Below are 26957 nucleotides of genomic sequence, written 5' to 3'. Positions count from 1 at the left end.
GCAACTCTCAATCTTAGAGTCATGAGTTGAAGCTCTACATCGGACATGGAGACTACTAAAAAAAAAAAAAAAAGCCTTAGGCAGAAAAATACCAATATTACCATTAACAAAAGGAGTAAAGGCAGTTTATCTTTACATTTCTCTTTGTGCTTGAGTACAGAACATCCTTTAGATATTCTCCTAATAGTAACTCAAGACATTTTAACACCACTTGAAATTATTATCCTTTATGTTGTTATGCTACAAAATGATGTAGGCTTGAATTCACTGGTTTTGATAGATGTTTGTTATTTTCCTTTTTGACTTAATTCTTAAAATAAAAGCTGACATATAAAGTATCTACATGGATAAAGTCAAAACAAAAAACAATGTATAACCAAAGATAACTATCTTTCATTCTTGCTCTCTCCTGTTGTTTCATCTTGAGATTTCTTTTTCAAAATACAGGCATATATAGTATCCCCCTCTTCTTTCACATATATTAGCATATTATACATACCATTCTGTACTTACCTCTTTTTCATTTAACATACCCTGAAGATCATTCCCTAGAAGAACACAGATGCGCAACACTCCACTATACTTTCATGTGATAATTAATCCAGCCCGTCTATTGCTGGACATCTAGGTTGTTTCCAATTTGCTGTATTTACAAATAGTGGTGTTTTATTTTTTTAAACAAACTCCTTAGTGTATACCACATTTTATAATTTTACCAGTGTATCTTTGGGATAGAAACAAGGGTGCTGGTCTTATGGTAAATGAATGAGACCACACCTGGACATTGCTTAATTACCTCCTATATGAATTGTACTATGTATTTTTTTTCGTTTTCATCAGCAATTCCAGAGCTCTTGTTTTTCCACAGCCTTGACAATAGAGTCTTGACAATTAATACCCTTTAGGATTTTGGTCCATCTGATAGGGATGAAATGGTATCTCAGTGTAGTGTAACTTCCATTCTCAAGTCAAGTTTTAAATTCTTTAAGGATATTACTCTGTAATATAGTTGCAAATATTACCAATTTTTCATTGTCCTTTAACATTTAGTCCTATAAAAATTATTTATTTATTTTTCTTTATTTCTACTGGGTTTTTGAGTCATCTTATTGATATCTCCATTCCAGGGTTATGAAGGAATTCACTCATGTAGTATTTATAAAGTTTCTTTCTGTTTTGTTTTTATTTTTTGCATTTAGATATCTGGATTTATTAGGAATCCATCCTACTTTACACTGGCAGGGAAGAAACTGATTTTTTCCCATAAATTTTATCCAATTTTGCTAATACTAATGATTAAAAAATTATTTCCCAAAATGATTCTAGCAGAATAGTTCCTGCAAAGAAAGCCGGTTAGGGAAAAGACTAAGGAATGTTCTGTCATCTCTGTGGCAGTCTAGAGAAGATATTATCAAATTCACAGATATACCAATGGAAAGGGGTTCAAAAAACATGTACCTCAGGTATTTAAGGAGATCCAGGAATTCACAATGAAGGAGATGGGAGCACCAGATATGCACGCTGATACTAAACTTGACACAGAAGTCTAAGCCAAAAGGAAAAGGAATGGCCATAATTATCTGTATACAAATGTCCAGAAAGTTTTTAAATTTCTCAGTGTAATCATCACCTTAACAAAAACATCATGAATGAAAATGGCTAGTTTATTACAATAAATATATAATTTTTTTTCATTTTCCCCACGTGAGTTGAGAAATTCCACAGAAGATAATAATTTTTGAGGGAACCATGTTCCCTAATACTGTTTAACTATTATTAAAGAACTGAATTATAAATGTGCTACATACATAAACTCAATATTCTTTAACTTATGTAATACTAAAAGGCACCAAGAAAATACTCTTAGAATAAATTAAGAGCTGAAACTGGTAAGGTACATCTTCATCAATGATATCTTGCTGTTATGCATAAATTACAGAATTATCTCTTATCCAGGTCAGAGTTTAAACATTCTGGGTAAACATCATTTGACTATTGTATTAGTTTTTGTTTTTAGAGAGAGAGCAAGAGGCAGAAAGAGAGGGAGGAGAATCCCAAGCAGGCTCCTCACTGTCTGCACAGAGCATGATGTGGGGCTTAAACTTAGAAACTGTGAGATCATGACCTCAGCCAGTCAGATGCTTAACTGACTGAGCCACCCTGGGTGCCCCTGTATTAATGTTTTTCATGTATGTTCATGAGTGAAATTCTTCTGGAATTTGTTGTTCAAAGGCTACTGCACATTTAATTTTGTTCAGAAGTATGTTAGTCTTTTAGCATCTGCTGGCAATTTTTCCATAGGTTTTTTTTTTTGTTTCTTCAGGGGGCAGCCTGTACAATTACCTACTTCTATATGAGTTATAAAGATTATTTTTTCCAACTGTTAAATTTTTGGGCCCCTTTTAGTTACCTTTGAGATTTAATAAACTATTTTCCTAGAAAACAAACTACACTCTATTTAAAAATTGTTTCTAGTAAGGTTTATATCTCTTTATATGACCATTAAAAATACCCTCTAAAACATGTATCACAATTCTTTCTTATCATAATGTGAAGGCATTGCCAAAGTCTAGAAATAATAGTTTTCTTCCAAGAAACATTTTGACTTAAAATAAAAAGTCTTCTGTATTGTTTTTTATTCCATGATTTTTGCTTTATTTTCATTAAAGCTTTCCATCAATTCAGAGGCACCTGGGTGGCTCAGTCAGTTAAGCATCTGACTCTTGATCTTGGCTCAGGTCATGATCCCATGGTTTGTGAGTTTAACTCTCATGTTGGGCTCTGCTCTGGCAGTGCAAAGCCTGCTTGGGATTTTTTCTCTCTCCCACTCTCTCTGCCCCTCCTCTGCTCACACACATACTCTCTCATAATAAATAAATAAATAAACATTACAAAATTAAAAGAAAAACTTTCAATCAATTCAAATTCAAATCCCCATTGGGGCATTAGCTCCTCTTTAGCTTGTTTAGTTAAATAATCGTTATTTAACTTGACAAATACTTGGACTCCACAATATGACAGGCACTGTCAGAAGTGCTGGAGATACAGTGGTGACAAGAAGTAAAATTCCCTCAGTTTTGTTATATACAAAAGAGTAATTTCCATTGAGAACTGCCAAGGTTTTGTTCATAGGATTTGATATATAGGAGTTTTGTTATCATTCACATCTAAATAGCTTGTAATTTCACTTCTGACTTGCTCATTACTTTGATAATGTATACATGTAGTATTAAATTTCCAAGAAGTCAGAATTCATTTGGCTATTTTCTAATTTCTAAATTTCAGGCACACCTGGGTGGCTCAGTTAGTTAAGCGTCTGACTCTTAATTTTGACTCATGATCTCACAGTTCATGAAACTGAGCCCCACATCCGACTCTTGCTGACAGCATGGAGCCTGCTTGAGACTCTTTCTGCCTCTCCCCTATTCACGCTTTCTCTCTCAAAATAAATAAACTTAAAAAAATAAACTTTCATTGTGGTGACAAAGTGAGTATGACGTTTGGGTTTAGAACACTGTTAGGGACAAATCATTTCCAAACGCCTTTAAAAACAAAACATAAAACATTGCTGAGCATTCAACAACTCCACTTTCATTAAAACCATAATGCTTTCTTTATAGTATGAATTTTTTTGATGCAGCAAATGAATTTAATACTGATTCAAAGCTTTCTTCCCTTCATTCTGTTTTACTAGTTTTTCTTCAGAATTAGCATCCTGCTGTTTAATAAGACACATAAAGATGGCTTATTTGTCTGTATTTGTTATATTGTTAAGGTTTTCATCTGATAGAAATGGTCTAATACTAATATTAATGATGGCCATTAATTCATTTAAGTCATCAAGCTCATTTAACCGTTATAATCAAATAAGCAAACACAGATTTAAGTTACTTTCCACAAAACACAGAGATGTGTCGAAACTAAAATATGCCAAATAAGAAGTATGACATAGCTCAAGGGTTTCCAAGATTAATTACATAACAGAAATTCACCTTTGGTATAATTTTGTAGAAGCATAACAAAATTTAATAGTGATGGAAAGTTTCCCTTTTTATGAGTTAGATTTAAATTATATGCAGAGTAATATCAATGATGTGGGGAATGCTTTTAAGAATGATTCAAGAGAATCACAGTGTCATCTTATTCATAGGGTTTTACCCTGATATTCCAAATGGAAAACCAATCAGTAAATGCTTTCCAGTATTAATATAGATTCCATCTGAATTCTCTGCTAGTGTGTTGTGTGCTCTGTCAAAGATTCTTCCAATATTACTTACATTTGTGGGGTTTCTCAAAAGAAGGATTTAACTGACACCAATTAATGAATCATGAATAAAGACTTCCTATATTTTTATATCATAAGACCTCACAAAAGTGAAATAAGTTGAGAGCTTGGAGAAAATGTCTCAAAATTTTTGTATTCATAGGATTTCTCAAAAGTGTAAATATCCTGGTGTTGAGTGAAGCCTGAGTCCTGACTAAAGGTGTTCCTATAGTCTTTCCATTGATAGAGATTCTCACCATTGTGAATTTTCTGTTCAGTAAAATACGGATGGGGACTAAAGATCTGGCTACTTTCTTTACATTCATAGGATTCTACATCAGTATGAATTTTCTTATGTCGTGTAAGCTGTGAACCCCAGATAAAAGACTTCCCACATTCTTTACATACATAAGGTTCCTCACCAGTATGTATTCTCTGATGTCGAGTAAGTTGTGAACCCCAGAGAAAGGATTTTCCACATTCTTTGCATTTATATGGTCTCTTTCCAGTATGGATTTTCTGATGTCGATTAAGTTCTGAACCACGAATAAAGGTCTTTCCACATTCCTTACATTTATAGTTTCTTTCACCAGTATGAATTTTTTGATGTCGATTAAACTCTGAGCCATGAATAAAGGTCTTTCTACATTCCTTACATTCATAGAGTTTTCTCTCATTATGAATTTTCTCATGTTGAGCAAGATAGGAGGCCCAAATAAATGTCTTCCCACATTGCTTACATTCATAAGGTTTCCTACCAGTATGAATTCGTTGATGTCGAGCAAGATGTGAACTCCAGATATAGGCTTTTCCACATTTCTCACATTCATAGGGTTTCCTACCAACATGAACATTCTGATGTTGAGCAAGATTTGAACCACGAATAAAGGCTTTTCCACATTCCTTACATTCATGAGATTTCTCACTAGTATGAGTTCTCTGATGTTGAGTTAGGTGTGAACCACGAGTAAACGCTTTCCCACATTGCTTACATTCATAAGGTTTTTCACCAGTGTGAATTCTCTGATGCTTAGTAAGATGTGATCGCTGACTAAAGGCCTTTCTACATTCATTACATTCATAAGGTTTTTCACCAGTATGAATTCTCTGATGTCGTGTAAGATCTGAGCCACAACTAAAGGCTTTCCCACATTCTTTACATTCATAAGATTTCTCACCAGTATGAATACGCTTATGGACACTAAGTTGTGAATGAAATCTAAAGGCCTTCCCACATTCCTTACATTTAAAAGGTTTTTCACCAGTATGAATTCTCCTGTGACCAGTAAGACTTGAACGCAAACTAAAAGCCTTTCCACATTCTTTACATTCATATGTTTTCTTGGCAGAGTGTACTGTCTGATATTGAGTAAGTTCTGAATCAGAAAGAAAGGTCTTCTCATATTCCTTATCTTCACAAAATTTCTCAGCAGTGTGAATTAACTGATGTTGATCACAGTCTGAGCCAGAACAAAAGGCTTCCGCACACTCTTTAAATTCATTCAGTTTCTTTCCTGTATGATGGTTAAAAGTGGACATTTTTTCATAGGTGAGTATATCCTGCCTTAAACGTTCTTCCTGATTTTCCTGTTGTGTTCCAAATTGACCTTTGCTTTCCCAATCAGCCCTAAAACATGAATATTCAAGGCTGTGTTTTTTACAAATTTCCAATTGAGATAATTCTCTCTCAAAAGTAGTATTTTTTTGTGATAACTCCTTGGTCTGACATCTGGACTGTACGTCTGAAAGATAAGAAGATAAATTCATACTGTTTTACTGTTCAAAAAGAAATAAAACTTCCAATATAGATATAAAAAGTAAATCTTAAAATACATAAAGCACACAAGAAGTGAATGGCTTAAGAAATTCTCAAATTCTGGGTGATATGAAAATAAGGCAAAAAATAAATGGGCAAATATGGGACCCCCAAAACACAGCACAAACATGAAAGAAATAATGACCCTACTACATTTTTACTCTGTATCACTCTCAAATTTTTCTCACTTTCATTTAGATTCCAGGTCCTTAACTCTTTGTACATCTTTTCTTGGTGAAACCTAACTTGCTGCTTAGCCTGAGCCTGAACTAAACAAGTGAACATAGCTGGAAAAAATAAAATAATAAATAAAATAAAAAATAATATAAAATAGTGCCTACTAGAATCACTTCTAATTTATATTTAAAAGACAAACATCAAACAAGCCCATGAGTGGGTTCTCAGCTATGTCCAGAAGTTTTACACATTTCTGGTCAAATATAGTATCTCTACATATAACCCAGTGGAAGACAATTAAGGACTCAGAAACAACAAAGAAACTTAGATTATGACAGAAGGAGCAAGACAGATTATTCCACAAGTGTTGTTACACTATAACTGTATGGAGAAAAAATTATAACTCTTCTTTATACTATATACAAACAAAAACTACAAGTAAATTAAAGACATAAACAGCAAAAAAAAATCTTTAAAACTTATAAAAGTGGGACACCTGGGTGGCTGAGTCAGTTAAGCATCCGACTTCGGCTCAGGTCATGATCTCATGTTTCCTGACTTCGAGCCCTACATCAGGCCCTGTGCTGATGGCTCAGAGCCTGGAAACTGCTTCAAATTCTGTGAGTCCCTCTCTCTTTGCCCTCCCCCACTCACTCTCTGTCTTTGTATCTGTCTCTCAAAAAATTAAACATTAAAAAAATTTTTTTAATAAATAAAACTTATAAGAAGCTTGCTTCGGAATTTGTGTCTCCCTCTCTCTCTGCCACTCCCCTGCTTGCACTGTCTCTCTCTCAAAAATAAACATTAAAAAAATAAAAAATAAAAATAACTCATTTGTAGTGAGACTATGTTGAAACTGATATCATCCCTGACCTTCATGTGAACCAATGCCCTCTGATCCTTCTGAAAACATAAATATTAATTCCCACAATATACAAATATATTAAAGTCATAGCTACCTCTCAGATACCCATGAGTTTACCATGAGTCTATATGTTTCCAAACTTGTTTATACCAAATGTTTTTGACATTTTAACTTGTATATGTTAATATCATATATAAAGAAATTGAGAGAAAGATTGCTTTTAATGAAAACTAAGTGAATACTCTAAAAACTCATTTAAGAAGGCTACAAATATTATTTTAGTAGTTTAGAGTCAATTATAAAGACTGGGGGGAAAAGAGATTCTCCAGTAAGATTGACTAAATTCTTATTCAAAACAGAAACCAAACAAATTAGGAGAATGAATTATTAGTGTGATTGATGTAAGAAAGAATAGGCAGAACTCCAATTAGGGAGAGCATGTCCTGGCCCTATAATGAAACATGGGTGAAATGATTATAGGTTGTAAATAAATATAGTTTAATGTATTCACATAATTTTGTATGATTTAAAGTAACTTTTTCAATGATTAATCAATTAACTACCTTAAATTAATTGGGCACAAATTAAAGTCTTCTAACTTTATCCTTTGGTCAAGGAATTTCTTATCTGAGACATCATCCAATGCGGAAAAAAAACCCATGAATAATTGACGCGTACCAAGACTTGTAACTTTAGTAACAAGAAACACAGAATAACCTTATATACAATAGAACATTCATAGTATGTGAAAATTAACCAAAAATTTAAAAGCATATAGCAGTGTTTAGGGAATAAAAATATAAGATAAAACTGCATAGACCTTAAGGACCAGAATATGTTATGAATGATTTTATTTTGAAATACAGTTGACCCTTGAACAAGGCAGGTTTAAACCGCATGGATCCTCCTATATGTAGTTTTTTTTCTAGTACTGTAAATTTATTTTTTCTTACTTATGATTTTCTTAATAACATTTCTCTAGTTCACTTTAAGGAAACATCATATAACACATGTAACATATAAAGTATGTGTTAATTTATGTTATTGGTAAGACTTCCAGTCAACAGTAAGCTACCTGTAGTTAAATTTTTGGGAAGTCAAAATTTATACAAGAACTTTTGACTGTGCAAGGGTTCGGTGCCCCCAAACCCCAAGTTGTTCAAGAGTCAACTGTAATTATAGATTCACAAGAAGTTGCAAAGAGTACCCTTTACCCAGTTTTGTTCAATGAATAAATCTTACATAATTAAAGCACAATATCAAAACCATGAAACTGATATTGGCACAACACATATGTATAGTTATGTCATTTCATCACATATGTGGATTCCTGTAACCACCACCACAATCAAGACACAGACCAAGACCATTACTACACCAATTTTATCTCATATGCTCCCTCTTTATGCCCCTCCCTAACCCCTAGCAACCACTAATATGTTTTCAATGGCTATAGTTTGTGATTTCCGGAATGTTCTATAAATGGATTCATTTGGCATGTGACCTTTTGAGTTGTCATTTTTTACTCAGCACAATATCCCTGAGATTCTTTCAAGTTGTTGCAGGTATCAATAGTCAGAAAAAGAACAATTTTAAGATACAAAATATAGCTTCTGGAATTTACAAACATGATTCCAGTAAGGAAATAAAATATATTTTCTTTCCTTATATTTCAAATAAAAAAGAAGCTCCAACAGTATGTTATTTCAATCTGATTCTTGCCCATAACAGAAAATTCATCAATTAACCTCAACTTGCCAAATATACCCCTTGTTTCCTCTTGACAGCTAGGACTTGTCTTTTATGACACTGCATTTTCTTTGTTGTCCTCCATTAGCTTTAACCTCTCTTCTGCTACTTCCTATTCACTGTAGCCAGAAGCCATTTTCCCCTGTATTCCTGATTTTCAACTAAGCAGCCTATTAGGTGTTCTCTTAATGTGGAGCCTATTTTGCCAAGTTTATGGATATCTTCCAGTAGAAAAAAAAGAATACAAGTTTCTTAATAGATTATATACTCTTTGTTAACCCTTCTTATCCCAAAATGAAATTGGAAAATCAACAGATGTTAGTTAAAAGGATGAATTAATGAATGCGGGAAATACAAAAGCAAGGAGAATTTAGGCAGAGTAGAAAAATACAAGATATAGTAGGGAAAATAAAAAATCAGGTCAAAAAAAATTTTAGGGAGAAATTTACAAATATCTAAATGAATAAATGTATAAATGCCTAAAAAAAAAGAGACAGAAATAAATTGAACTAAAGCATTGATAAATTGACTACTCCAGTAGAAAAAGAATGACATCTTTTTATAATACAAGGAAAAGAAAATAAAGAGGACTGAACAGGAGTGGTATTTGGAGGTGAAGAGAAGGGTCATTTAGAAATTCATGTTGAAAAGGTCACTTTTGGCTCTAGGTCTCAGGCCTTTATCCAACAGGTTTTTATGCCCTGAGGAGGAAACGTTGAGTCCGACATTTCAGAGATGCTGCTGCCTCACTAAACATCTGGGCTCTACTAGGAATTTACCCAAGATATAGGGTAATATATACCCAAGGGATATAGGAGTGCTGATGCATAGGAGCACATGTACCCCAATGTTCATAGCAGCACTCTCAACAATAGCCAAAACATGGAAAGAGCCTAAGTGTCCATCAACGGACAAATGGATCAAGAAGATGTGGTTTATCTGTATGATGGAATACTACATGGCAATGAGAAAGAATGAAATCTGGCCACGTGTAGCAACACGGATGGACCTTGAGGGTGTTATGCTGAGTGAAATAAGTCAGGCAGAGAAGGATGGAAACCATATGTTTGCACTATAGGAGGATAAGGAGGAACCTAATGGAGGACGATGCAAGAGAAGAAGGGGAAAAATAGTTGGGGAGAGGGAGGGAGGCAAACCATGAGAGACCCTTGAATGCTGAGAACAAACCGAGGGCTGATGGGTGTGGGGGAGGAGGGGAGAGATGGGCATGGAGGAGGGCACTTGTGGGGATGAGCACTGGGTGTTATATGGAAACCAACTTGACAATAAACTATTTGTAAAAAACAAAAAAGAAAAAAAAAGAAAAAAACATCTGGGCTCTTTGCTGCAATGATGATGTCCCTATGGTGGCTCAACCCTCACTCACCTGGGCAATGTCCTCTTGTCTCATCCTGTAAAAATATCCAGGGCTCTTTTCCCTTCTCCAGTAAAGAGAACACATCTGGCTGATAAATGCAAAGTCCTGATCAGGGATAAGAAACAGGAAATGACCAAGTGGTAAAGGTTTCAAAGTCTGCATCTAGTCCATTGGTTTTGAAGGAAGAAAAATAATTATAGGAAGAACAAGAAAAAAGCATAAAGTATTTCTAAAGGATGGAGAGGGTGGAGGTTCCCATTGAGGATTGCTAGAACCAAATTTACAAAGCATAAGCCAATTTCCCAGAAAGAAGTCAGAAATTCCCCTAGACACTTGAAAGACAATTCAAAAATTCACAGTGTAGAGAACAGAAAGTTCTGGGGTCAAATTCTGAATCTTACCCAGTGAGATCATATTGCTGTAGTTCTCCAACATCACAGCTCTGTACAAATGTCTCTGTTCCAAGTCCAGGCACTCCCACTCCTCTTGAGAGAAGTCTACAGCTACATCCCTGAACATCATAACCTGCTGAAACAACAACCCCAAGCACCAATGGTGAAATTAAAAGAAATCTTTTAGATAGAAGGGAAACAAATGAAAAAGGGCACTGTAGGAAGTGGAATACTCACTGAGCAGAAAACTGAAGTTGGCTGCCTGTAGTATGGGGGGGGGGAGGGGGAATGACATGGAAGCTGAATGTCTGTATGCTCTTAAAATCTCCGTTGTTCAGTCACAAAATCCTTATGACCTTCCCATGACAAACACCAGACAACAGGATGGCAGCCCAGAATCGAGTTCTTTGTTGATACCACTGGGATGCCACAGCAGGTTTAAATGACTAACTCCAGATTATGTGCCATGAGTTTTCTCCCCACCTTAGGCTATTTAGCTGAATTTTCTATTAGCTGAAGTTGAAAGGATTCTTGGAGGAGATACCCTCCTTAACTGAATGCCATTTTCTGTGGAGAATACGATTTTCTGTGGGAATGTATAAAATCTCTGGGCTCTTGGCTAAGTAGCTAACAATCAGCACATGTCTTGTTAATATTAATCTCTCACTGATTTCCTGAAAAATCCCTGATCTCTCTTAACTTAACCTTCCATCATATCCTCTATTTAAAAGCACAATAAAGTGCCATATACTAAAATGAATACCAACCAATACCAACACCCACCTTTACTAATTGATATACCCCATTCTACAGAGTACATAAAGGCTTTCATGTAGTGTATCCCTTTTAGCCACTCAGTTCCACTCTGTTAAGCCACAGATTTGAAAAGAAAGTCTCTACTACTTCCTTTAAGGGAAAATACTTCTTCAGTGTTCTGTCAAAGTATTAGGACAGAGAAGGTGCTGAATGCTGTGTTGGACAGAAGAGGGACACCTAGGAAAGGCAGTGGACTGTTTCCCAGCTATCACTTACCACAATGAATAGTGACTCAAGTAAGTAGTTTAAGGATAAGAAATAAAAATACTCATATGATGTGATATAAATGGTTATAATTTTGGAAAGAGGCAATTCCAACTCACATGGGCCATGACTTAAAATTCCAAGAATCAGTCTTCTAGATTCCTTTCCTGGTGAAGCAGAGTCCTGAGAAAGCAGAGCAAGAGGGAAGGAATCATGAAAGGTCATATTTTCCTAAAAGATTTCAAATGGACTAAGAATGCCATTTTCTTCCCTGAAGGAAGGTCAGAGGGAGTCTGCAAAGATCCTGGCCCAAACCAAAATCCAAGTGACTCATTCTCCCTCTCTTCTCTTCCAGTCCTAGGTAACCACTAATCCACTTTCTGTCTCTATAGATAGATTTCCCTGTTCTGGACTTTCATACGAATGGAATCCTATAATATGTGAACTTACTATGACTAGTGTCTTTCATTTAGCATAATGCTTTCAAGGTTCATCCAAGTTGTAGCATGTATCAATATTTCATTACTTTCTATGGCTACATAATATTCCATTGTATGACCTAGACCACATTTTATTTACCCATTCATCTGTTAATGGACATTTAGGCTGTTTCCACCTTTTGACTATTATAAATATGCTGCTATGAACTTTCATGTACAAGTTTTTATTTGAATACCTGTTTTATGGTTTTCAGAGTATGAGATTTATACTTCACTAATTAAATTTATTTCTAAATATTTTATGTTTTTGATGCTATTGCGAATGGAACTATTTCCTTAATTTCATTTTTGTACTCTACACTGCAAGTGTATAGATACACACTTGATTTTTATCTACTGATCTAGTATCCTGAACTTTTCTTTTACATTTTTTTTCTGGGGCAGGGAGAAGAGGGAATCTTAAGCAGCCTCAGCAACCAGCAGAGAGCCTGACACTCAATACTCACAACCATGAGATCATGACCTGAGCCATAATTAAGAGTCAAATGCTTAACCAGCTGACCCACCCAGGCATCCTTTGTATCCTAAAACTTTTCTAAACTCCGAGTATTTTTATAATAAAAAGGTACTGGCTTTTGTCAAATGCTTTTTCTGTATCTATTAAAATGACCTTGTAATTTTGGGGTTTGATTCTAATGATATAATATATCACATTAATTGATTTTTGGATGTTCAGACAACCCTGGGATATATTCCACATGCATTTATATGCTGCTGGATTTGATCTGTAAGTATTTTGTTAAGGATTTTTATACACAAATTCTTATGAGATATGCTTTGTCTAGTTTTGGTATCTGGGTAATATTGGCCTCATCAAATAAGTTGGGGGATTGGCTGTATTCTTTAATTACAACAGAGAAGACTCTGGGGAACTCAAAACTGATAGTACAAGTCCTCCTGAACCAGGTTACATTCTGAACAATAAAGAAAACCTCATTGTTCAGAGGAACCATATTTTAAAGCAATTGTCTTCTACTGTAGTAACAGAGGAGAGAATGTAGTAACAGAGGAGAGAATTCTTGATCAGAAGAACCTAAAAACTACCTTTTGAGAGGAAAGCACCAGTGATAGCAGTTCCAAGGTAATCTATCACATTCCAAAAACAAAAACAAACAAACAAAAAAAACAAAGCAAAACAAAACAAAATTAGAAGCACTGTGTCCAAAGATACTGTTTGAAAAGAATGCCAGAATTCCCATATATATATAAAGAAAACTGTCTAAAAGTCATCAGGGAATATTAGAAGTATTATCTAACATTCCACATAAGTAAAAAAATATTTGATGATACAATCACAGCTCCGAGGCAAGACCACATGCACAAATGTTACAATGATCTCAGGAATGGGGAGGCAATAATGAATAGACTATACGCAAGAGTTAGTTGAATTTAAGTATGAAAGAGAACACAGGCAAAACCACATTAGAAACAAAGAATAAACTACAAGAAGCACAAGGTATGACAAATATAGAAAGTGTAGCATGGACAAAGAATACAGAAATTAATGAATGGAACAAAATGAAACAAAGAAAAGAGATGGCAAATTATTGGAAGAAAACAATGAAAATCAGAGACAATCCAACTTGCAATTAAAGATGAAATCCAAATCAAGGCAGAGAACAAATATTTAAAACTACATTTTTAACATTAAAACATAATTTCCTGAAATAGAGAATGAATATACATAATGAAAAGACACTCCATATTGCAGGGAGAAATGACTCAAAATGGTCAGTACCAGAACATCTCCTAATAAAATTATTAGGCTAAGACCCATGGGAAATCAAGATAAAAATATCAAGTTACCCATGAGAAAAAGAAAATTCAGTTGTCATTAGACATCTCCACTGCTAAATTCAGTTCCCCAAATAGTGAGGTGGTCTCTCTAATATACTTGTGGGAAAATAAATGATAGAGTCGAAGATTTAAAAAAATTTTTTTTTAATGTTTATTTATTTTTGAAAGAGAGAGGCAGAGTACAAGTCGGGGAGGGGCAGAGAGAGAGAGGGAGACACAGAATCTGAAATGGGCTCCTGGCTCCGAGCTGTCAGCACAGAGCCCAATGGGCTGGAACCCATGAGCTGTGAGATCATGACCTGAGGCGCAAGTCGGACATTTAACCGACTGGGCCACGCGGGTGCCCCCAGAGTCACCCAGGGGCCTCCAGAGTCAAAGATTTTATATGCAGCCAAGCTGTCCTTCAAGTATAAAGGATATAAAAAGTTCTATGCTGCAAGAACTTAGGGAATATTGTTCCCAGGAATGCTTTCTAAACTTCTAGAGGACATATTCTCACTACAAAAGAGACAATAGAGCAAACATCAGGAAAAGCAGTAATGATGAACATAGTTAAATTCAAATCTAAACTAAAAAATAAGATGAAGATTATGGTACCAGTATGCTGAACAGTTCCAAAGGTATGTAGTTGCTTCCTGCATTGAATAGAGCAGACTTATGAACCAAGAAGATATTGTCGAAATGATGGAATAGAAGGATAGGTCAAAAAGAACATATGGCTTCTACTGTACGCTCTCTTGCTGTCTTTCTGCTCTGGGGAAAGCCATATGACATGTCACGAGGACACTATAGCAGCCTTATAGAGGTCCACATGGAGAGGAACTGAGGTCTTTTGCCAACAGCCATGTGAGGCAACCATCTTGGAAAGTGATCCTCCAGCTTCAGTCATGCTTTCAGATGACTGTGGCCTGGCCAAGAGTTTGGCTGCAACTTTGTGACACCTTAAGCCAGAGAGAGCTTCCCAGCTAAGCCACTCCTAAGTTCCTGATCTGCAAAAATGGTGTTAAGATAATACATATTTAGGGGCGTCTGGGTGGCTCAGTAGGTTAAGCGGCCAACTTCGGCTCAGGTCATGATCTCACGGTTCGTGGGTTCAAGCCCCACGTCGGGCTCTGTGCTGACAGCTAGCTCAGAACCTGGAGCCTGGTCCAGATTCTGTGTCTCCCTCTCTCTCTGACCCTCCCCTGCTCATGCTGTCTCTGTCTCTCTCTCAGAAAAAAAAAAAAAACAACATTAAAAAAAAGATAAAACATATTTATTGTTTTTTAGGGTAGTATGTTTTATAGCAATAACTAATATAGGGATAAAGTTTACAAAATGGAAAAGAGACAAGCTCACTTATTGCCTCATTTATAATAACAGAGAAAGAATATCATTTATAATAACTGGGAAAGGATATAATAACTGAGAAAGGATATCAGCCAAGTCATTGGTAGAAACACAGAAATATTTAAGAATAAAAACATGAAGTCAAAGAGAGTAAAAATGTCAACTATATTTCAATATACAAGCAAAATTAGGAAATTAAAAGTTAGATTTAAAATGACAGCTTTTGGGGGCGCCTGGGAGGCTCAGTCAGTTAAGTGTCTGACTTTGGCTCAAGTCATGATCTCGCAGTTCGTGGGTTCAAGCCCGGCGTCGGGCTCTGTGCTGACAGACAGCTCAGAGCCTGGAGCCTGTTTCAGATTCTGTGTCTCCTTCTCTCTCTGACCCTCCCCTGCTCACACTGTCTCTCTCTCTCTCAGAAATAAAACATTTTAAAACATAATAAACAAACAAACAAACAAATAAATAAATAAAATGACAGCTTTTGGGGCACCTGGGTGGCTCAGTTGGTTGAGTGTCTAACTTCAGCTCAGGTCATGATCTTTCTGCTCATGGGTTCAAGCCCTGCATCAGGCTCTGTGCTGACAGCACAGAGCTTGGAGCCTGCCTTGGATTCTGTCTCTCTTTCTCTCTGCCTCTCATCCACATGTTCTCTCTCTTTTTAAAAAATAAATAAACATTCAAAAAAAGTTTTTTAAATGACAGCTTTTACAACAGCAACAAAAACTTCAAGTACTTATAAATTTAACAAAATAAGTTAAAGGCCTCTGCATTGATTACTACAAGTAACAGTGAAATTGCAGAACATCTAAATGAATGGAGGAATTTATCATATTAATGACATGAAAGGCTGATTATTTTCAAGATGTCAGTTTATCTGCAATATAATGGTATAAAAAGGTTAAAATTAAAAGGATGGCAAAAGATATACCATAGAAATCATAATCAAAAGGATGCTAGAATGGTTACATTATGAGACAAGGTAGATTTCAGAGCAGGGAGGAAAGATGGACTTTTCAACAAATGATGCCAGGTCAACTGAATATCTATAAGGGGGAAATGAATTGATCTTTACCTTACAACATACACAAAAATCAATTCCAGGAGGTTTGTACACCTAGATGTAAAACATATTAATGAGGAAGAAAATACAAATACCTTCATGTCTCTGGGATGGGCAAAGATTTCTTAAATAGGGCACAGAGAGTACAAACCACAAAGGGAAAAATAACAAAATTATATTTTACTTTTTTGATTTTTATTTCTTTTTTATTTTTAGTTTTTTTACAAATAGTTTATTGTCAAGTTGGTTTCCATATAACACCCAGTGCTCATCCCCACAAGTGCCCTCCTCCATGCCCATCTCCTCCCTCCCCCTCACACCCATCAGTCCTCAGTTTGTTCTTAGCATTCAAGAGTCTCTCATGGTTTGCCTGATTTTTATTTATTTTTAAAATAAAACTACATTTTAAAAAGCAATTTCTATTTATCAGAAAACAACTTGTGAAAATGCAAACCATGGATTAGATGATATTTGCAATACAAGGGTGGACAAAGGATTCACATCCAAGCTAAATAAAGAACTTGCACGAATCAACAATAAAAGAACAGACAAGTTCCCCCAAATTTGAACAGCTTCCTCAAAGGAAAGGCAAAGGATATGAACAAGCATTCTCCAAGGGAAGATATCCAAATAGTCCACAGACATTAAAACAAAAGCATTCAACTTCATTAGTCTAAGTTAAGAAAACCACAATATAGTACCAGTATATAGCTACCATCTCGACAAAAATCTTACAGTCTGATAATGCCATGTGTTCATGAGAAAGGGGAGCAGTTGGAACTTGCACACACTGGGGGCAACTGGGTGGCTCAGTCGGTTGAGCCTCCGACTTCGGCTCAGGTCATGATCTCATGGTTCGTGGGTTTGAGCCTCACGTCAGGCTCTCTGCTGACAGCTAGCTCAGACCCTGGAGGCTGTTTCAGATTCTGTGTCTCCCTCTCTCTCTGACCCTCCTCTGTTCACACTGTCTCTCTCTCTCTCAGAAATAATTTAAAATATTTAAAAAAAAAAAAAAAAGGAACTTGCACACACTGTCGATGGGAGTACTACTTGGTTCATCTATTTTGGAAAACTGAGATTATGTGCTTAAACAGATTCACTTGCCCTATGACCCAGCAATTTTCCTCTTAGAAATAGACTCAAAAGAATGGATGCGTATGAACCCAAAATGACAAGTGTATGAATGCTCCTAGCATTATTATTCATGAAACAACACATATGCACATCAACAATATCACCAACTGTTGAAGAGACAAATACAGTTGGTATATTCATGCACTGGAACGTGCACCTTATACGGTGAACAATAGCTCTTTCCACAGACAATATGGATGAATCTCACAGACATAATGTTGAACAAATGAAGCCAACAAAAAGGTTACATACTATATGATTCTATACATGTATAAGTTAAAAAAACAGACAAAACTGATATATGGTGGTTACTCTGGGGGAGGTCCTGACTGAACAGAAGCACAAGAGAGATTTCTGGGGTGCAGGTAACGTTTTACTTCTTGATCTGAGCTCTTATTTTATGGGTGTTCCCTTTGTGGTAATTCACTTAAGCTGTACAGTTTTGATTGTATCATCATTTACACACTTGACTATATATATGATAAACTTGAATAAAAAGTTCATACTACAAATTATGGAAAAATATAGACAAGGCAAATGTAAACAAAAAATAATAAGCAGGGGCCATGATCTTGAGTATTCTAAAATACAAAAGCCTAAAGTTCACGATAAAAATAATTATGAATATCTATATTATCAACTCCCAGAAGCAACTTAAAGTGGAAGTTACAGATTATATAAGATAAATTTGCATTCTCAGAGTATTTTTATATTTTTATAAATCAAAGACAAATCAAGTGGAAAACAAGTAAGTAACTACAGACTGGCCATATATTAGATCACAAAGAAAAGTTCATTAAATTCCAAAGTTAAAAAATATCACAATGCAAGGGCCCCTGGGTGACTCAGTTGGTTAAACATCCAGCCATTGATTTCAGCTCAGGTCATGATCTCACAGTGGTGAGATTGAGCCCCATATGGGGCTTTCAAGAGAAGATTCTCTCTCTCCCTTTCTTTCTGCCCCTCTCCAGCTTGCTCACACTCTCCTCCAAAATAATATTTTTTAAAATATTTTTAAAAATTTTTTTAAATTTTTTAAAAACTTAAAAGAAATCACAATGCAGCATGCAGCAAAACTGGGAATTACAAGTGAAGAAGGAGCCTATATGCTTTACCTGAATTCCTCAACTTAACCAATAGGGACTGAGTTCCCTTCAGGTCATTAGGGCTCAAGGCCCCTCCACAGCACTAAAGACTAAGACACTATAGCACTATATTTGTTTTCTGAGTAACAAATTATTATAAACATAATGATTTAAAACAATACACATTTATTATCTTACAGTTAGGCAGTTAGGTATAAGTCAGACATGGTTACAGGACTGTGTTCCTTTCTGGAGACTCTAGGGGAGAATTATTTATTTCCTTAAGTTTTCCAGATTCTAGAGGTCACCAGCATTGGCTCCCTTCCTTTAGTCAGCAATTTTGCATATCTCTGACCATTCTTCTTTGATCATAACTCCCTCAGACTGGAGACATTTACTGACTTTAAGAATCCATGTGAGGGGTGCCTGGGTGGCTCAGATCATGATCTTACCATTCGTGGGTTCGAGCCCCACGTCGGGCTCTGTCCTGACAGCTCAGAGCCTGGAGCCTGTTTTGGATTCTGTGTGTGTCTCTCTGCCCCTCCCCTACTCATGCTCTGTCTCTGTCTCAAAAATAAATAAACTATTAAAAAAAATCCATGTGATTAGATTTGGGCCTAATTGGATAATGTAGGCTAACTCCCTCATTTCAAGGTCCTCAACTTAATCTTCTTGTCTCATAAAGCAGAATATTCACAAATTCCAGGGATTAGGCCCTATGTAGCAGCATTACGCTGCCTACCCCAACCATCTTTAAAGCTTCTATCCATGGCTCCCCTTTCTGACAGATATTCAAAAATCCACCTCTTTCTTCCCCATCACTTCCCATCCAACAGTCTTGAATACAAGCAGAATAAGCATCAATATCCCCTGTATCCATTTTTATGTCCATCATAAACCCTAGATTCCCTGATAATCTCTTTTCAGACACTGTACTCCCCACCAGTTGAATGTCCCCTCTTCTCGTCCCTCCCCAACTCTTGACATTTTCTAGTATGTTCTCTGGAATTCATAATTCATTAATAACAAACCCCTCTTTTATCTCCAACCATTTTGAATATTCCCTTCACCTCTGGGTCTAAGGGAAACCTGGGTCGCCTCAGAGGACTCTACAGACTTTATTACATTCCCCTCCTCCATCCCCTACAGACTCTTGCCACTGGGTTTGGAAGCAGGGAAGGTATCCTCCTTGCTTTTATTACCTTCAGACCTTTCTCCCTCCTCTAGAAAAGATCTAAATTGGAATTTCATGCCATGAGATTATATACACTCACCACATCTCAGGATATTTCCCTTTGTTTTTGGAAAACTTGAGCTCATGGCTCATTCTCTGCAACACTACTACCCTGTTTTATTCTTGAACCTGGCTCACTGATTCTTACCTGCACTTCTATTTTTCCCCTCTCTCGTGAGACGGTATTCCTCCGCCCCCTCCGCCCCCAATCAGATGCTGCTCCATTTCTCTGCTCATATTTACAGAGAACTCTTGTCCACACTGTCTCCTATTCCTCTCCCTTCATTCTACATTACCTTACCCAATCCAACTAACCGCCACTAGAGAAAATGCTCTCCACACATTTACGAATGACCTATTGTTACTAAACACGATATTCTTTTTTTCTGGCTCCACTCCTGCTGTAACCACATTTACACACATGGTCACGCACAAGGTGGTGAGGTCACAATCATATACATGCACAGTCACACCTAAATAGTCATTACTATCACGTACAGCTCGCGTCACCATTGTGCACAAGCGCACAAATGCGCGCGCGCACAAACACACATATACACACACACATAGCACCCCCACGGCTCCTGAGCGATTACCCATATCCCGATCTCGTAGCAATTTCACACAAGCACCCACAGATCCCATCGAGATCGCTGGTGCGGGAGCGAATATACGCAAACACAGCTCCCTACCATCTTCCTTTCCAAACCCTCTTGCTAACAAGGCCTGAGACTCCGAAAACATTAAGCCCTCACTATGCTCCCCTGTGGCCGTGGACTCAGGGGTCATTCCGCTGCCGATCTTAGGACTCTTACCTGACCCTGCGGTCCTTTCAAGAATGTGCCGCAGGTACTCAGGCACGGTCCTTCCTATGGTCCTGAAAGGGCCAGTGCGCGGACAGGAAGCTACCTCGGCTATGGTGGACATTGGAAAATGCAGTTAGAGCCGGGACAGCCTTTCAGAGGCGACGATCTCAATTCACAGGCCTTGGCCCCGGGCAACATCCTTTCCCTAGGCAAAAACCATCGCCCTCATAATTGCTCACATCCGTGGCCAGGGGCTTCTATTAGTTCCAGAAGCGTTTACAATGCAAGACTCAACCGCGTCCTCCACGCTGCTCCCCCACAAATGGGCGCTCCAGTCTGGAAACCTGGACAGTAAAGCAACGAGGCCTTTCGACCGGAAGTTGTTTTGGACGCGATGGCCCCTGGGAAACGTAGTTCAGAGCTCAGAGGAAGGGTGTAATTCTTTGCCGGTTGAGTTCTTTATCTGGGCATCTGATAGATACGGTGTGACAGAATGGTCCTATGACCAGCGAGTCCTTACCATCTCCGTCTGAGCATTGGCCAGGTCTAGTGGATATCTCTTATTGCGCAAGGCTCGACCTGGGGGGTAGAATGAAGGGGCCCGGCCCCAGGAGGATCCCCTATCTGCGAGGTCATGGGAGCTCCTTCTTTAATGAGGTATAATGTCCCGTACATCCTCAAACAAATACTTACCTTATTCCCATCCTCCAGTTACCCTTACACAGTTTGGTTTAAATTAATATTCCTTACATTAGTGTTTTGTAAATGTTATTCATGTCTTAACCTTTTCCCCCCTGATACTTGCTGGCTTTTAAAATTTGCTTCCTTTCGGGGCGCCTGGGTGGCTTAGTCGGTTAAGCGTCCGACTTTCGCTTAGGTCATGATCTTGCGGTTCGTGGGTTCGGGCCCCGCGTCGGGCTCTGTGCTGACTGCCAGCTCAGAGCCTAGAGCCTGTTTCAGTCTGTGATTTCCTCTCTCTCTGACCCTTCCCTGCTCACACTGTCTCTCTCTCTCTCTCCTAGAAATAAATAAAACATTAAAAAAATTAAAAAAATAATAAAAATAAAATTTGCTTCCTTTTTTCTGTGCTTATGTAGATGGACAGTATGTCTAAACTTTCTGGTGTAGGAGTGACTTCTTTCAGTACTTTCAAATTCAACCTTTAAAAATAATTGCCTTTAGCTTCTTCCCGTGCGCGGCCTGAGGTGATCTCTGAAAATGGTTCACTATTCACTTGACCCAGAAAACCCGACAAAATCATGCAAATCAAGAGGTTCAAATCTTCGTGTTCACTTTACGAACACACGTGAAACTGCCCAGGCCATCAAGGGTATGCATATCCGAAAAGCCACCAAGTATCTTAAAGATGTCACTTTGCAGAAGCAATGTGTGCCGTTCCTTTGGTAGGTGTGCCCAGGCCAAACAGTGGGGCTGGACACAGGGTTGGTGGCCCAAAAAGAGTGATGAATTTTTACTGCACATGCTTAAAAAAGCAGAGAGTAATGCTGAACTTAAGGGTTTAGATGTAGATTCTCTGGTTATCGAGCACATCCAGGTGAACAAAATCTCCAAGATGCGGCGTAGAACTTACAGGGCTCGTGGTCAGATTAACGCATACATGAGCTCTCCCTGCCACACTGAGATGATCCTCACTGAAAAAGAGCAGATTGTTCCTAAACCAGAAGAGGAAGTTGCACAGAAGATATCACAGATATCCCAGAAGAAGCTGAAGAAATAAAAACTTATGGCCTGGGAGTAAATTCTGCATAAAATACATGCAAATAAAAGTAAAAACAGAAAAAAGGAAAATAATTGCCTTTAAAATATTTTTATTGTGAAATAGAAAAGACCTGAAGAGAAGTGCATAGAATGTGATGCTCTAATAAACAGTGTATACCCTAATAAAGAGTATATTTGATATCTCAAGAAGAAACAGCCTATGCATGTGATATTTCTGATCCCCAGGTCCCAGCTGACCACTAACTATCCTGCCTGACCTGTGGGGTAATAATATTGTGGAGGCTGCTTTTATGCAATCAACTTCAACAGTGGAAACCTGAGTAAGGTAGAAGGGCCCATAGTAACCCCCTGGCTGAATACACACTTGCTCTTTAAGTGACCTACCTCAAAGTATCCATAAGTCCTAGCTGACCAATGGGTTACTTACACCAGGACACAGGGACCATAAAAAGGAAAATTCAGTTGGTTACCATACCTCCTCACTTTCTCTCTTTAACTACAACTTCCCACCCCTGCCTCACTGCAATCTCTGCTTTGCCTTTCTGCCCTCTGCTTCCTTGCGGTGTATTCAATAAATTTCTATCTCCTTTGTTCTGCTTTGGGTGAATTGTTTCACCATCCCCACTATCAGCTTCTACCAGATCTTGTCACGCCACATATGGTGGCCCCCATCGGATCAGGGGACCCCACAAATATCTTGGGTTGTCAGTTATCTATCTTTAAAATTTACATAAATGCAAATCAAATTGTATGAATTTATCTTGCTTAGTTCTCAAAACTTCTGACTGAATTAACTCAAAACACCACACTAAAGGCTTAGCAGAAGGAAATGTATGCCCATTCAGGATGAAAGTTATTTTCCTCGTTACTGTTGTGTCGTGGGACCCCGAGATCAACACTCCCTCCAAGGCTGAATGACTCACTAGAAGAACTCAAAGTGAAACAATACAAAGCAAAATTAGCAAAGAGAAATGATTCATGGAACAAAGTCCAGGAAAAACCAGCACATCTTTCCAAGAATCCTTTCCAATTGAAATCACAGAGGACATAAATTTCCCCTGCAACAAGTTTTGACAACACATGTGAAATGTTGCCAACCAGAGAAGTTCATTAGAGACTTAGTACCTAAAGTTTTATTGTGGGCTGGTCCACAGGCAGCCTCTGTCAGGCACATACCAGAATTTCAGAAGGAAAACAGGCATTAAACATAAACCAAATGATTTGCACACACAGGCACAGTGAGCCACTTTTATCAACTAGGAGTGGGAAACCCCTCTGGAAATCTAAGTTCTAGATGCAAGCCAAGGGCCAACTGTGCAAGCAGACCTTTCTAAGATAAGAATTTTCAGGTCTGCTATCTTAAGACTTTTCTGCACATCACTGTCCTAAACAAAATTTCTGGCTTTCAACAACAAAAATTAAAAGGCATATGAAAATACAAGGGAAAAAAATATCAAGATGTTCCCAAGAGACAAAAAAAAAAAAAAGTCCTAACTAGACTCAGGTGTCCTTAGCTTGTTGCTGTGTAACTTCAATCTATACCTCTGTCTTCACATGGCCTTCTCTCTATGTCTTTTCATCTTCTATAGATACTTGTCATTGGATTTTGGTCACACCCAGATAATCTAGGATGAACTCACCTAGAGATTCTTAATTACATCTACAAAGATCCTTTTACCAAGTATGGTCACATTCACATGTCTTGGGGTTAGAGTGTGGATATATCTCTGGGATACCACAGTTTAACCCACCACAATCTGTTATTATGTTTAGTCTTACCTTAATAGATTTCCTTAGAATTCCCATCTGCCCACTTTTTTTTTTAATTTATTTTTCAGAAACAGAGACAGCGTGTACATGTGCATGTGTGTGTAAATGGGGACAGTGCATTGACAGAGGGAGACAGAGCATCTGAAGCTGGCTCTGCACTAACAGCAGAGACCCCAATGTGGGGATCGAACTCATGAAGCATGTGATCATGACCTGAGCCAAAATCAAGAGTCAGACGTTTAACAGATTGTGCCACCCAAGCAACCCTAATCGTCTTACTCTTATAAATGACATCCAGGTACTGAGAACAAATAAATGTTTCTTTTTAACATGGACCATCTCAGAGGCTTAGGAGAGCAGAGACAAAATTCTTTACCCCTTAAAACTTGCTCATTCCCTAGTTTTATTTTAGTAAATAACAATTCTGGTTTTCAGTTTTTCAAGCTGAAATACTTGCATGGGCCTAGGTTCTTATCTTTATTTCCAACATCAAGTCTATTACCTGATCCTTTCAGCTCTATCTTCAAAGTATATCTAGAATCCAACTCCTCATGACTACCACTGCTATCACTCAAGACCAAGTTACTATCACCTCTTACCTGGATTATTCCAATAGCTCATTAGCTAATCTCCATGCTCCCCCTCTATTTTGTCCCCCATACTGTATTCTCTACTCAGCACCCTAAGTGGTCTCTCTCTCTCTCTCTTAAAGTGTTAGTTATTTAAGTAATTCCTATACCCCACAGGAGACCCAAACTCACGACCCCAAGATCAAGAGTCGCTCACTTTTCTGACTGAACCAGCCAGCCATCACTGAATGATCTCTTTTATTGTATTTTTATATTTTAAGCTTATCAATTTATTTTGAGAAAGAGAGAGAACTCAGGAGGGGCAGAGAGAGAGGGAGAAAGAATCCCAAGCAGGCTCCTCACTGTCAGTGCAGAGTGCCCTGACGCGGGACTTGAACTCATGAACTATGAGATCATCACCTGAGCCAAAATTAAGAGACGCTTAACGACAGAGCCACCCTGGTACACACACACACACACACACACACACACACACACACACACCGAGTGATCTCTTTTAAATGTAAGTCAGATCATGTCACTCCTCTGTGCAGAACCCAACACTGCCTTCACATCTCACTGAGAAAAATAAGCAAAGTTCTTACAATGCTCTCTAAGACCTTCCACAATTGGTCCCCTCATTAGCTCCCTCTCCTCATCTACTATTCTTCACTTTGTCACTGTGACCAAGTTGCTGCTTCTTGAATATTACCAGGCTTGTACTCGACCTATGGCATTTCTGTTTTGGTGTTTTCTCTGTTCATAATTCACTTTATCCAAATATCTTCAAATGTCACTCCTTCTTCCTTTTGGTTTTGCTCAAATATTTTCTTTTTAGGCTTCTCCTAACTATTCTATGTAAAATGGCAATTACCAGGATGCTTGGCTGGCTCAAACAGAAGAGCACACAACTCTTGATCTTGGGGTTGTAAGTTTGAGTCCCATGTTGGGTGTAGAGATTACTAAAATAAATAAAACTTTAAAAAACATAAAATTGCAATTCCCTTGGCACTTGCTATCCCATTTCCAAGCTTTATTTTTCTCTTTAGCGCTTACCTTTATCTGGAATACTGTATATTTCATTTACATGTTCACTGACCACTTTCCCTGACTAGAATGTAAACTCCTTGAGGAAAGGAAATTTTGGACCTTTTTTCCCACTGATGCTTTCCTGTAACAGAGCCTGGCACATATAAAGTCTCAATAGGTCAGTTGAGCTGCTAAGTGAAAAATACAGTGTTTGACAAGAACAGGAAATAGGCACTCTCATAAATTTTTTTTTGGTGGGAAAGGAAAGCAATTCATCTTATGTGGATTGCAAATATTTATACATCATCTCTGACTCAGCACTGCTTAGAGGAATTTATTATTAAGATGCATGCACATCTGTACAAAGCTGAATATATAAGGATATTCATCCCAGAATTGTAGAAACCTGAAAACATCCTATATATTCACAAATATGATATGAAAGTATGACATTTCCTGTACCACAAAATACTATGCCACCATAACACCAAGGAATATGTATTAATATGGGATGTCTCCTAAGAAATAATAGTAAAAATTAAGATGCTTTATACTAACATTTGTGAAAAATAAAGATGAGGTGCTTTATATACATAGATATGTTGGTATAGTCATAGAATTACTCATAGTAGTTTACATAAGCAACTAGCCACACTAGATGTATGTGGAGAAGAGAAATAGTGAAGGGAGATTTCTTTTTTTTTTCCACTATAACCTTGTTTACATTTTTAAGACGTATGAGATGATTCCTTTAAAAACAATTGTGAAATGGGGTGCCTGGGTGGCTCAGTCAGTTAGGAGTCTGACTTCACCTTAGGTCATGATCTCATGGTTTGTGGGTTCAAGCCCTGCATCAGGCTCTGTGCTGACAGCTCAGAGCCTGGAGCCTATTTCAGATTCTGGGTCTCCCTTTCTCTCAGCCCCTTCCCTGCTCATGTGCACAGCTGTGCTGACGCTCTCTCTCACTCTCTCAAAAATAAAAAAAAAAAAACATTAAAAAAGAAAAGGAAAAATAAAATAAAAACAATTATGAAATTAAAAAAAGTTGGCAGAAAGGAAAGCTAGGAGGAAAGTTACACTGTTATTAAGCTAGTAACTTTGAGGTGATGAAGGTTGCTGAAGTATGACTGTGATATGCAGATGTAAAATACAACCCTGAAGCTCTTAGCAATGGAAAGATAGAAAATGGAATGTAATAAAAAGAAACTGCAGTGTGTAACAATAATAGTTTTGAAAGACTGAA

The 26957-nt window shown here is 37.4% G+C and overlaps 1 protein-coding gene and 1 pseudogene across 4 annotated transcripts in view; one reads left to right on the top strand and one right to left on the bottom strand.

Annotated features, from left to right (window-relative positions):
* Positions 1–20918, bottom strand: part of ZNF790 (zinc finger protein 790) — a 33959-nt gene extending 13041 nt beyond the window's left edge. The window contains exons 1-6 of one of the 4 annotated variants that reach the window (XM_077773736.1): positions 20616–20918; positions 11781–11844; positions 10651–10777; positions 10259–10354; positions 4687–6006; positions 1459–1546 (exon numbers count right to left, since the gene is read on the bottom strand). In XM_077773736.1, coding sequence (XP_077629862.1) covers positions 1459–1546; positions 4687–6006; positions 10259–10354; positions 10651–10777; positions 11781–11789 — 1640 coding nt within the window. In that variant the 5' untranslated portion in view covers positions 11790–11844; positions 20616–20918. Of the gene's footprint in view, positions 1–1199; positions 6007–10258; positions 10355–10650; positions 10778–11780; positions 11845–20615 lie in introns of those variants that run through there. The other 3 variants (XM_077773735.1, XM_077773732.1, XM_077773733.1) reach the window with 3 other exon arrangements.
* A 981-nt stretch (positions 20919–21899) lies between these two features.
* Positions 21900–22344, top strand: LOC144239671 (large ribosomal subunit protein uL22 pseudogene; annotated as a pseudogene).
* Positions 22345–26957: the final 4613 nt, after the last annotated feature.

The sequence above is a fragment of the Crocuta crocuta genome, unplaced genomic scaffold, assembly GCF_008692635.1.
Source record: "Crocuta crocuta isolate KB4526 unplaced genomic scaffold, BGI_CrCroc_1.0 scaffold267, whole genome shotgun sequence".
Lineage (NCBI taxonomy): Eukaryota > Metazoa > Chordata > Mammalia > Carnivora > Hyaenidae > Crocuta > Crocuta crocuta.
The sequence above is the reverse complement of the archived record's forward strand: the minus strand, read 5'-3'. Positions and strand labels throughout refer to the sequence as shown.